We start from the raw sequence: 13,209 nt of genomic DNA on the forward strand, positions 1-13,209 counted from the left end.
GGAGGGGGACTAGTCCATCTATACTGGACTCGCTCTATAGAAACAGGAGACTGGAGGAGGGGGACTAGTCCATCTATACTGGACTCGCTCTATAGAAACAGGAGACTGGAGGAGGAGGGGGACTAGTCCATCTATACTGGACTCGCTCTATAGAAACAGGAGACTGGAGGAGGAGGACTAGTCCATCTATACTGGACTCGCTCTATAGAAACAGGAGACTGGAGGAGGGGGACTAGTCCATCTATACTGGACTCGCTCTATAGAAACAGGAGACTGGAGGAGGAGGGGGACTAGTCCATCTATACTGGACTCGCTCTATAGAAACAGGAGACTGGAGGAGGAGGGGGACTAGTCCATCTATACTGGACTCGCTCTATAGAAACAGGAGACTGGAGGAGGAGGGGGACTAGTCCATCTATACTGGACTCGCTCTATAGAAACAGGAGACTGGAGGAGGAGGGGGACTAGTCCATCTATACTGGACTCGCTCTATAGAAACAGGAGACTGGAGGAGGAGGGGGACTAGTCCATCTATACTGGACTCGCTCTATAGAAACAGGAGACTGAGGAGGAGGGGGACTAGTCCATCTATACTGGACTCGCTCTATAGAAACAGGAGACTGGAGGAGGAGGGGACTAGTCCATCTATACTGGACTCGCTCTATAGAAACAGGAGACTGGAGGAGGAGGGGGACTAGTCCATCTATACTGGACTCGCTCTATAGAAACAGGAGACTGGAGGAGGAGGGGGACTAGTCCATCTATACTGGACTCGCTCTATAGAAACAGGAGACTGGAGGAGGAGGGGGACTAGTCCATCTATACTGGACTCGCTCTATAGAAACAGGAGACTGGAGGAGGAGGGGGACTAGTCCATCTATACTGGACTCGCTCTATAGAAACAGGAGACTGGAGGAGGAGGGGGACTAGTCCATCTATACTGGACTCGCTCTATAGAAACAGGAGACTGGAGGAGGAGGGGGACTAGTCCATCTATACTGGACTCGCTCTATAGAAACAGGAGACTGGAGGAGGAGGGGGACTAGTCCATCTATACTGGACTCGCTCTATAGAAACAGGAGACTGGAGGAGGGGGACTAGTCCATCTATACTGGACTCGCTCTATAGAAACAGGAGACTGGAGGAGGAGGGGGACTAGTCCATCTATACTGGACTCGCTCTATAGAAACAGGAGACTGGAGGAGGGGGACTAGTCCATCTATACTGGACTCGCTCTATAGAAACAGGAGGCTGGAGGAGGAGGGGGACTAGTCCATCTATACTGGACTCGCTCTATAGAAACAGGAGACTGGAGGAGGAGGGGGACTATATCATCTATACTGGACTCGCTCTATAGAAACAGGAGACTGGAGGAGGAGGGGGACTAGTCCATCTATACTGGACTCGCTCTATAGAAACAGGAGACTGGAGGAGGGGGACTAGTCCATCTATACTGGACTCGCTCTATAGAAACAGGAGACTGGAGGAGGAGGGGGACTAGTCCATCTATACTGGACTCGCTCTATAGAAACAGGAGACTGGAGGAGGAGGGGGACTAGTCCATCTATACTGGACTCGCTCTATAGAAACAGGAGACTGGAGGAGGGGGACTAGTCCATCTATACTGGACTCGCTCTATAGAAACAGGAGACTGGAGGAGGAGGGGGACTAGTCCATCTATACTGGACTCGCTCTATAGAAACAGGAGACTGGAGGAGGAGGGGGACTAGTCCATCTATACTGGACTCGCTCTATAGAAACAGGAGACCTGGGCTGTTCTGGGACAGGACTCACTAACTTCCTCACTATGGAACTTGTGACCAGTATTGATCCTGACCAACATGTATCTCCTATTCTCCGTCTACAGGGGATAATAGTGACACCACTGCTGTTACTACTGTTTGTAAGTATCTTCTACATGGCGCCTTCACAAACAATTCACAACCCCTTGACTTTTCTTTCTCTCTCACATTTCTGTTGTGTTTAGGATTAAAATGGATTTTAAATTGTCTTTTTTGGGGGGGGGGGGGGGTCAACGATCTACACAAAATACTCAATGGTCAAAGTGGAAGAAAAATGTTAACATAAAAATATGAAAACTAAAACACTAATCTTTATTTAGATAATTATTCATCCCCCTGAGTTTTAGAATCACCTTTCTGGGTAAGTCTCAAGTCTTGCCATAGATTTTCAAGGTGATTTCTAAGGCCAAACTGTAACTAGGCCACTCAGGAACATTCACTGTCTTCTTAGTAAGCAATTCCCGTGTATATTTGGCCTTGTATTTTACGTTATTGTCCTGCTGAAAGGTGATTTAATCTCCCAGTGTCTGATGGAAAGCAGATGGAACCAGGTTTTCCTCTAGGATTTAGCCTCTGCTTAGCTCTATTCTGTTTATTTTTATCCTGAAAAACTCCCTAGTCCTTGTCGATGACAAGCATACCCATAACATGATGCAGCCGCCACTATACTTGAAAATATCAAGAGTGGTACTTCGTAATGTATTGGATTTGCCCCAAAAATAACGCTTTGTATTCAGGACATAAAGTATTACTTTAGTGCCTTATTGCAAACAGGATGCGTGTTTTGGAATGTTATTATCTACAGGCTTCCTTCTTTTCACTCTCATTAAATAATTTATGTTACTATTGTGGAGTAACTACAATGTTGATCCATCCTCAGTTTTCACCTATCACAGCCGTTAAACTCTGTAACTGTTTTAAAATCACCATTGGCCTCATGGTGAAATTCCTGAGCAGTTTCCTTCCTCTCTTGCAACTGAGTTAGGAAGGACACCTGTATCTTTGTAGTGACTGGGTATATTGATACACAATCCAAGGTGTAATTAATAACTTCACCATGATCAAAGGGATATTCAATGTCTGCCTACCAATAGCTGCCCTTCTTTGTGAGGCACTGGAAAACCTCCCTGGTCTTTGTGGTTGAATCTGTGTTTGAAATTCACTACTTGAATTGAGGGACCTTACAGATAATTGTATGTGTGGGGGACAGAGATTAAATTATTATTCAAAAATTAAACTCTATTATTGCACAGAGTGAGTCCATGAAACTTATTATGTGACTTGTTAAGCACATTTTTACTCCTGAACTTATTTAGGCTCCTTGCCATAACAAAGGGGTTGAATACTTATTGACTCAAGACATTTCAGCTTTTCAATTTGTATTCATTTCTAACAAATTAATTTTAAACAAAATTCCACTTTGACATTATGGGGTATTGTGTGTAGATCAGTGACACAAAATCTCAATTTAATCAATTTTAAATTCAGGCTGTAACAACAAAATGTGGAAAAAGTCAAGTGGGTATGAATACTTTCTGAATTAAATTGAACTTTCTTTGTCACATGGGCCAAATATAACAGGTGTAGACCTCACAGTGAAATGCTGAATACAACAGGTGTAGTAGACCTCACAGTGAAATGCTGAATACAACAGGTGTAGTAGACCTTACAGTGAAATGCTGAATACAACAGGTGTAGTAGACCTTACAGTGAAATGCTGAATACAACAGGTGTAGTAGACCTCACAGTGAAATGCTGAATACTACAGGTGTAGTAGACCTTACAGTGAAATGCTGAATATAACAGGTGTAGACCTCACAGTGAAATGCTGAATACAACAGGTGTAGTAGACCTCACAGTGAAATGCTGAATACAACAGGTGTAGTAGACCTTACAGTGAAATGCTGAATACAACAGGTGTAGTAGACCTCACAGTGAAATGCTGAATACTACAGGTGTAGTAGACCTTACAGTGAAATGCTGAATACAACAGGTGTAGACCTCACAGTGAAATGCTGAATACAACAGGTGTAGTAGACCTTACAGTGAAATGCTGAATACAACCGGTGTAGTAGACCTCACAGTGAAATGCTGAATACAACAGGTGTAGTAGACCTTACAGTGAAATGCTGAATACAACAGGTGTAGTAGACCTCACAGTGAAATGCTGAATACAACAGGTGTAGTAGACCTTAAAGTGAAATGCTGAATACAACAGGTGTAGTAGACCTTACAGTGAAATGCTGAATACAACAGGTGTAGTAGACCTCACAGTGAAATGCTGAATACAACAGGTGTAGTAGACCTTACAGTGAAATGCTGAATACAACAGGTGTAGTAGACCTTACAGTGAAATGCTGAATACAACAGGTGTAGTAGACCTTACAGTGAAATGCTGAATACAACAGGTGTAGTAGACCTTACAGTGAAATGCTGAATACAACAGGTGTAGTAGACCTTACAGTGAAATGCTAAATACAACAGGTGTAGTAGACCTTACAGTGAAATGCTGAATACAACAGGTGTAGTAGACCTCACAGTGAAATGCTGAATACAACAGGTGTAGTAGACCTTACAGTGAAATGCTGAATACAACAGGTGTAGTAGACCTTACAGTGAAATGCTGAATACAACAGGTGTAGTAGACCTTACAGTGAAATGCTGAATACAACAGGTGTAGTAGACCTTACAGTGAAATGCTGAATACAACAGGTGTAGTAGACCTTACAGTGAAATGCTGAATACAACAGGTGTAGTAGACCTCACAGTGAAATGCTGAATACAACAGGTGTAGTAGACCTTACAGTGAAATGCTGAATACAACAGGTGTAGTAGACCTCACAGTGAAATGCTGAATACAACAGGTGTAGTAGACCTTACAGTGAAATGCTGAATACAACAGGTGTAGTAGACCTCACAGTGAAATGCTGAATACAACAGGTGTAGTAGACCTTACAGTGAAATGCTGAATACAACAGGTGTAGTAGACCTTACAGTGAAATGCTGAATACAACAGGTGTAGTAGACCTTACAGTGAAATGCTGAATACAACAGGTGTAGTAGACCTTACAGTGAAATGCTGAATACAACAGGTGTAGTAGACCTTACAGTGAAATGCTGAATACAACAGGTGTAGTAGACCTTACAGTGAAATGCTGAATACAACAGGTGTAGTAGACCTCACAGTGAAATGCTGAATACAACAGGTGTAGTAGACCTTACAGTGAAATGCTGAATACAACAGGTGTAGTAGACCTTACAGTGAAATGCTGAATACAACAGGTGTAGTAGACCTTACAGTGAAATGCTGAATACAACAGGTGTAGTAGACCTTACAGTGAAATGCTGAATACAACAGGTGTAGTAGACCTTACAGTGAAATGCTGAATACAACAGGTGTAGTAGACCTCACAGTGAAATGCTGAATACAACAGGTGTAGTAGACCTTACAGTGAAATGCTGAATACAACAGGTGTAGTAGACCTCACAGTGAAATGCTGAATACAACAGGTGTAGTAGACCTTACAGTGAAATGCTGAATACAACAGGTGTAGTAGACCTCACAGTGAAATGCTGAATACAACAGGTGTAGTAGACCTTACAGTGAAATGCTGAATACAACAGGTGTGTAGACCTTACAGTGAAATGCTGAATACAACAGGTGTAGTAGACCTTACAGTGAAATGCTGAATACAACAGGTGTAGTAGACCTCACAGTGAAATGCTGAATACAACAGGTGTAGTAGACCTTACAGTGAAATGCTGAATACAACAGGTGTAGTAGACCTTACAGTGAAATGCTGAATACAACAGGTGTAGTAGACCTCACAGTGAAATGCTGAATACAACAGGTGTAGTAGACCTCACAGTGAAATGCTGAATACAACAGGTGTAGTAGACCTTACAGTGAAATGCTGAATACAACAGGTGTAGTAGACCTTACAGTGAAATGCTGAATACAACAGGTGTAGTAGACCTTACAGTGAAATACTGAATACAACAGGTGTAGTAGACCTCACAGTGAAATGCTGAATACAACAGGTGTAGTAGACCTCACAGTGAAATGCTGAATACAACAGGTGTAGTAGACCTTACAGTGAAATGCTGAATACAACAGGTGTAGTAGACCTCACAGTGAAATGCTCAATACAACAGGTGTAGACCTTACAGTGAAATGCTCAATACAACAGGTGTAGTAGACCTTACAGTGAAATGCTCAATACAACAGGTGTAGTAGACCTTACAGTGAAATGCTGAATACAACAGGTGTAGTAGACCTTACAGTGAAATGCTGAATACAACAGGTGTAGTAGACCTTACAGTGAAATGCTGAATACAACAGGTGTAGTAGACCTTACAGTGAAATGCTGAATACAACAGGTGTAGTAGACCTCACAGTGAAATGCTGAATACAACAGGTGTAGTAGACCTTACAGTGAAATGCTGAATACAACAGGTGTAGTAGACCTTACAGTGAAATGCTGAATACAACAGGTGTAGTAGACCTCACAGTGAAATGCTGAATACAACAGGTGTAGTAGACCTTACAGTGAAATGCTGAATACAACAGGTGTAGTAGACCTTACAGTGAAATGCTGAATACAACAGGTGTAGTAGACCTTACAGTGAAATGCTGAATACAACAGGTGTAGTAGACCTCACAGTGAAATGCTGAATACAACAGGTGTAGTAGACCTTACAGTGAAATGCTGAATACAACAGGTGTAGTAGACCTTACAGTGAAATGCTGAATACAACTGGTGTAGTAGACCTTACAGTGAAATGCTGAATACAACAGGTGTAGTAGACCTTACAGTGAAATGCTGAATACAACAGGTGTAGTAGACCTCACAGTGAAATGCTGAATACAACAGGTGTAGTAGACCTCACAGTGAAATGCTGAATACAACAGGTGTAGTAGACCTCACAGTGAAATGCTGAATACAACAGGTGTAGTAGACCTTACAGTGAAATGCTGAATACAACAGGTGTAGTAGACCTTACAGTGAAATGCTGAATACAACAGGTGTAGTAGACCTTACAGTGAAATGCTGAATACAACAGGTGTAGTAGACCTCACAGTGAAATGCTGAATACAACAGGTGTAGTAGACCTCACAGTGAAATGCTGAATACAACAGGTGTAGTAGACCTTACAGTGAAATGCTGAATACAACAGGTGTAGTAGACCTTACAGTGAAATGCTGAATACAACAGGTGTAGTAGACCTTACAGTGAAATGCTGAATACAACAGGTGTAGTAGACCTCACAGTGAAATGCTGAATACAACAGGTGTAGTAGACCTTACAGTGAAATGCTGAATACAACAGGTGTAGTAGACCTCACAGTGAAATGCTGAATACAACAGGTGTAGTAGACCTTACAGTGAAATGCTGAATACAACAGGTGTAGTAGACCTCACAGTGAAATGCTGAATACAACAGGTGTAGTAGACCTCACAGTGAAATGCTGAATACAACAGGTGTAGTAGACCTTAAAGTGAAATGCTGAATACAACAGGTGTAGTAGACCTTACAGTGAAATGCTGAATACAACAGGTGTAGTAGACCTTACAGTGAAATGCTGAATACAACAGGTGTAGTAGACCTTACAGTGAAATGCTGAATACAACAGGTGTAGTAGACCTTACAGTGAAATGCTGAATACAACAGGTGTAGTAGACCTCACAGTGAAATGCTGAATACAACAGGTGTAGTAGACCTCACAGTGAAATGCTGAATACAACAGGTGTAGTAGACCTTACAGTGAAATGCTGAATACAACAGGTGTAGTAGACCTTACAGTGAAATGCTGAATACAACAGGTGTAGTAGACCTTACAGTGAAATGCTGAATACAACAGGTGTAGTAGACCTCACAGTGAAATGCTGAATACAACAGGTGTAGTAGACCTTACAGTGAAATGCTGAATACAACAGGTGTAGTAGACCTCACAGTGAAATGCTGAATACAACAGGTGTAGTAGACCTCACAGTGAAATGCTGAATACAACAGGTGTAGTAGACCTTACAGTGAAATGCTGAATACAACAGGTGTAGTAGACCTCACAGTGAAATGCTGAATACAACAGGTGTGTAGACCTTACAGTGAAATGCTGAATACAACAGGTGTAGTAGACCTTACAGTGAAATGCTGAATACAACAGGTGTAGTAGACCTCACAGTGAAATGCTGAATACAACAGGTGTAGTAGACCTTACAGTGAAATGCTGAATACAACAGGTGTAGTAGACCTCACAGTGAAATGCTGAATACAACAGGTGAGTAGACCTTACAGTGAAATGCTGAATACAACAGGTGTAGTAGACCTCACAGTGAAATGCTGAATACAACAGGTGTAGTAGACCTTACAGTGAAATGCTGAATACAACAGGTGTAGTAGACCTTACAGTGAAATACTGAATACAACTGGTGTAGTAGACCTCACAGTGAAATGCTGAATACAACAGGTGTAGTAGACCTCACAGTGAAATGCTGAATACAACAGGTGTAGTAGACCTTACAGTGAAATGCTGAATACAACAGGTGTAGTAGACCTCACAGTGAAATGCTGAATACAACAGGTGTAGTAGACCTCACAGTGAAATGCTGAATACAACAGGTGTAGTAGACCTTACAGTGAAATGCTGAATACAACAGGTGTAGTAGACCTTACAGTGAAATGCTGAATACAACAGGTGTAGTAGACCTTACAGTGAAATGCTGAATACAACAGGTGTAGTAGACCTCACAGTGAAATGCTGAATACAACAGGTGTAGTAGACCTTACAGTGAAATGCTGAATACAACAGGTGTAGTAGACCTCACAGTGAAATGCTGAATACAACAGGTGTAGTAGACCTCACAGTGAAATGCTGAATACAACAGGTGTAGTAGACCTTACAGTGAAATGCTGAATACAACAGGTGTAGTAGACCTTACAGTGAAATGCTGAATACAACAGGTGTAGTAGACCTTACAGTGAAATGCTGAATACAACAGGTGTAGTAGACCTCACAGTGAAATGCTGAATACAACAGGTGTAGTAGACCTTACAGTGAAATGCTGAATACAACAGGTGTAGTAGACCTTACAGTGAAATACTGAATACAACTGGTGTAGTAGACCTCACAGTGAAATGCTGAATACAACAGGTGTAGTAGACCTCACAGTGAAATGCTGAATACAACAGGTGTAGTAGACCTTACAGTGAAATGCTGAATACAACAGGTGTAGTAGACCTCACAGTGAAATGCTGAATACAACAGGTGTAGTAGACCTCACAGTGAAATGCTGAATACAACAGGTGTAGTAGACCTTACAGTGAAATGCTGAATACAACAGGTGTAGTAGACCTTACAGTGAAATGCTGAATACAACAGGTGTAGTAGACCTTACAGTGAAATGCTGAATACAACAGGTGTAGTAGACCTCACAGTGAAATGCTGAATACAACAGGTGTAGTAGACCTTACAGTGAAATGCTGAATACAACAGGTGTAGTAGACCTCACAGTGAAATGCTGAATACAACAGGTGTAGTAGACCTTACAGTGAAATGCTGAATACAACAGGTGTAGTAGACCTCACAGTGAAATGCTGAATACAACAGGTGTAGTAGACCTTACAGTGAAATGCTGAATACAACAGGTGTAGTAGACCTTACAGTGAAATGCTGAATACAACAGGTGTAGTAGACCTTACAGTGAAATGCTGAATACAACAGGTGTAGTAGACCTCACAGTGAAATGCTGAATACAACAGGTGTAGTAGACCTCACAGTGAAATGCTGAATACAACAGGTGTAGTAGACCTTACAGTGAAATACTGAATACAACTGGTGTAGTAGACCTCACAGTGAAATGCTGAATACAACAGGTGTAGTAGACCTCACAGTGAAATGCTGAATACAACAGGTGTAGTAGACCTTACAGTGAAATGCTGAATACAACAGGTGTAGTAGACCTCACAGTGAAATGCTGAATACAACAGGTGTAGTAGACCTCACAGTGAAATGCTGAATACAACAGGTGTAGTAGACCTTACAGTGAAATGCTGAATACAACAGGTGTAGTAGACCTTACAGTGAAATGCTGAATACAACAGGTGTAGTAGACCTTACAGTGAAATGCTGAATACAACAGGTGTAGTAGACCTTACAGTGAAATGCTGAATACAACAGGTGTAGTAGACCTCACAGTGAAATGCTGAATACAACAGGTGTAGTAGACCTTACAGTGAAATGCTGAATACAACAGGTGTAGTAGACCTCACAGTGAAATGCTGAATACAACAGGTGTAGTAGACCTCACAGTGAAATGCTGAATACAACAGGTGTAGTAGACCTTACAGTGAAATGCTGAATACAACAGGTGTAGTAGACCTTACAGTGAAATGCTGAATACAACAGGTGTAGTAGACCTTACAGTGAAATGCTGAATACAACAGGTGTAGTAGACCTCACAGTGAAATGCTGAATACAACAGGTGTAGTAGACCTTACAGTGAAATGCTGAATACAACAGGTGTAGTAGACCTCACAGTGAAATGCTGAATACAACAGGTGTAGTAGACCTCACAGTGAAATGCTGAATACAACAGGTGTAGTAGACCTCACAGTGAAATGCTGAATACAACAGGTGTAGTAGACCTTACAGTGAAATGCTGAATACAACAGGTGTAGTAGACCTTACAGTGAAATGCTGAATACAACAGGTGTAGTAGACCTTACAGTGAAATGCTGAATACAACAGGTGTAGTAGACCTTACAGTGAAATACTGAATACAACAGGTGTAGTAGACCTCACAGTGAAATGCTGAATACAACAGGTGTAGTAGACCTTACAGTGAAATGCTGAATACAACAGGTGTAGTAGACCTTACAGTGAAATGCTGAATACAACAGGTGTAGTAGACCTTACAGTGAAATGCTGAATACAACAGGTGTAGTAGACCTTACAGTGAAATGCTGAATACAACAGGTGTAGTAGACCTCACAGTGAAATGCTGAATACAACAGGTGTAGTAGACCTCACAGTGAAATACTGAATACAACAGGTGTAGTAGACCTTACAGTGAAATGCTGAATACAACAGGTGTAGTAGACCTCACAGTGAAATGCTGAATACAACAGGTGTAGACCTTACAGTGAAATGCTGAATACAACAGGTGTAGTAGACCTTACAGTGAAATGCTGAATACAACAGGTGTAGACCTTACAGTGAAATGCTGAATACAACAGGTGTAGTAGACCTTACAGTGAAATGCTGAATACAACAGGTGTAGTAGACCTCACAGTGAAATGCTGAATACAACAGGTGTAGTAGACCTTACAGTGAAATGCTGAATACAACAGGTGTAGTAGACCTTACAGTGAAATACTGAATACAACAGGTGTAGTAGACCTCACAGTGAAATGCTGAATACAACAGGTGTAGTAGACCTCACGTGAAATGCTGAATACAACAGGTGTAGTAGACCTTACAGTGAAATGCTGAATACAACAGGTGTAGTAGACCTTACAGTGAAATACTGAATACAACAGGTGTAGTAGACCTTACAGTGAAATGCTGAATACAACAGGTGTAGTAGACCTTACAGTGAAATGCTGAATACAACAGGTGTAGTAGACCTTACAGTGAAATGCTGAATACAATAGGTGTAGTAGACCTCACAGTGAAATGCTGAATACAACAGGTGTAGTAGACCTTACAGTGAAATGCTGAATACAACAGGTGTAGACCTTACAGTGAAATGCTGAATACAACAGTTGTAGTAGACCTTACAGTGAAATGCTGAATACAACAGGTGTAGTAGACCTCACAGTGAAATGCTGAATACAACAGGTGTAGTAGACCTTACAGTGAAATGCTGAATACAACAGGTGTAGTAGACCTTACAGTGAAATGCTGAATACAACAGGTGTAGTAGACCTCACAGTGAAATGCTGAATACAACAGGTGTAGTAGACCTCACAGTGAAATGCTGAATACAACAGGTGTAGTAGACCTCACAGTGAAATGCTGAATACAACAGGTGTAGTAGACCTCACAGTGAAATGCTGAATACAACAGGTGTAGTAGACCTCACAGTGAAATGCTGAATACAACAGGTGTAGTAGACCTCACAGTGAAATGCTGAATACAACAGGTGTAGTAGACCTTACAGTGAAATGCTGAATACATGTGGAGGCTATATACAGGGTGTTATGGTACAGAGTCAATGTGGAGGCTATATACAGGGGGTACCGGTACAGAGTCAATGTGGAGGCTATATACAGGGTGTTACGGTACAGAGTCAATGTGGAGGCTATATACAGGGTGTTACGGTACAGAGTCAATGTGGAGGCTATATCCAGGGTGTTACGGTACAGAGTCAACGTGGAGGCTATATACAGGGTATTACGGTACAGAGTCAATGTGGAGGCTATATACAGGGTGTTATGGTACAGAGTCAATGTGGAGGCTATATACAGGGGGTACCGGTACAGAGTCAATGTGGAGGCTATATACAGGGGGTACCGGTACAGAGTCAATGTGGAGGATATATACAGGGGGTACCGGTACAGAGTCAATGTGGAGGATATATACAGGGGGTACTGGTACAGAGTCAATGTGGAGGCTATATATAGCGGGTACCGGTACAGAGTCAATGTGGAGGCTATATACAGGAGGTACCGGTACAGAGTCAATGTGGAGGCTATATACAGGGGGTACCGGTACAGAGTCAATGTGGAGGCTATATACAGGAGGTACCGGTACAGAGTCAATGTGGAGGCTATATACAGGGGGTACCGGTACAGAGTCAATGTGGAGGCTATATACAGGGGGTACCGGTACAGAGTCAATGTGGAGGCTATATACAGGGTGTTACGGTACAGAGTCAATGTGGAGGCTATATACAGGGGGTACCGGTACAGAGTCAATGTGGAGGCTATATACAGGGGGTACCGGTACAGAGTCAATGTGGAGGCTATATACAGGGTGTTACGGTACAGAGTCAATGTGGAGGCTATATACAGGGTGTTACGGTACAGAGTCAATGTGGAGGCTATATACAGGGGGTACCGGTACAGAGTCAATGTGGAGGCTATATACAGGGGGTACCGGTACAGAGTCAATGTGGAGGCTATATACAGGGGGTACCGGTACAGAGTCAATGTGGAGGCTATATACAGGGGGTACCGGTACAGAGTCAATGTGGAGGCTATATACAGGGGGTACCGGTACAGAGTCAATGTGGAGGCTATATACAGGGGGTACCGGTACAGAGTCAATGTGGAGGCTATATACAGGGGGTACCGGTACAGAGTCAATGTGGAGGCTATATACAGGGGGTACCGGTACAGAGTCAATGTGGAGGCTATATACAGGGGGTACCGGTACAGAGTCAATGTGGAGGCTATATACAGGG

At 42.3% G+C, this 13,209-nt stretch overlaps 1 protein-coding gene across 5 annotated transcripts in view; it reads left to right on the forward strand.

Moving 5' to 3' along the window:
* The window catches only part of slc10a7 (solute carrier family 10 member 7), a 51,209-nt gene that overhangs the window by 25,723 nt on the left and 12,277 nt on the right, over window positions 1-13,209 (forward strand). For all 5 annotated transcript variants that reach the window (XR_006762956.1, XM_045711388.1, XM_045711387.1 and 2 more), the window contains one exon: window positions 1,868-1,903. Coding sequence is in view for 4 of the 5 variants with exons in the window: in XM_045711388.1 (XP_045567344.1) it covers window positions 1,868-1,903 (36 nt within the window). In the remaining variant the exon portion in view is untranslated. The remainder of the gene's footprint in view (window positions 1-1,867; window positions 1,904-13,209) is intronic.

The sequence above is a fragment of the Salmo salar genome, unplaced genomic scaffold (assembly GCF_905237065.1).
Source record: "Salmo salar unplaced genomic scaffold, Ssal_v3.1, whole genome shotgun sequence".
NCBI classification, from domain to species: domain Eukaryota; kingdom Metazoa; phylum Chordata; class Actinopteri; order Salmoniformes; family Salmonidae; genus Salmo; species Salmo salar.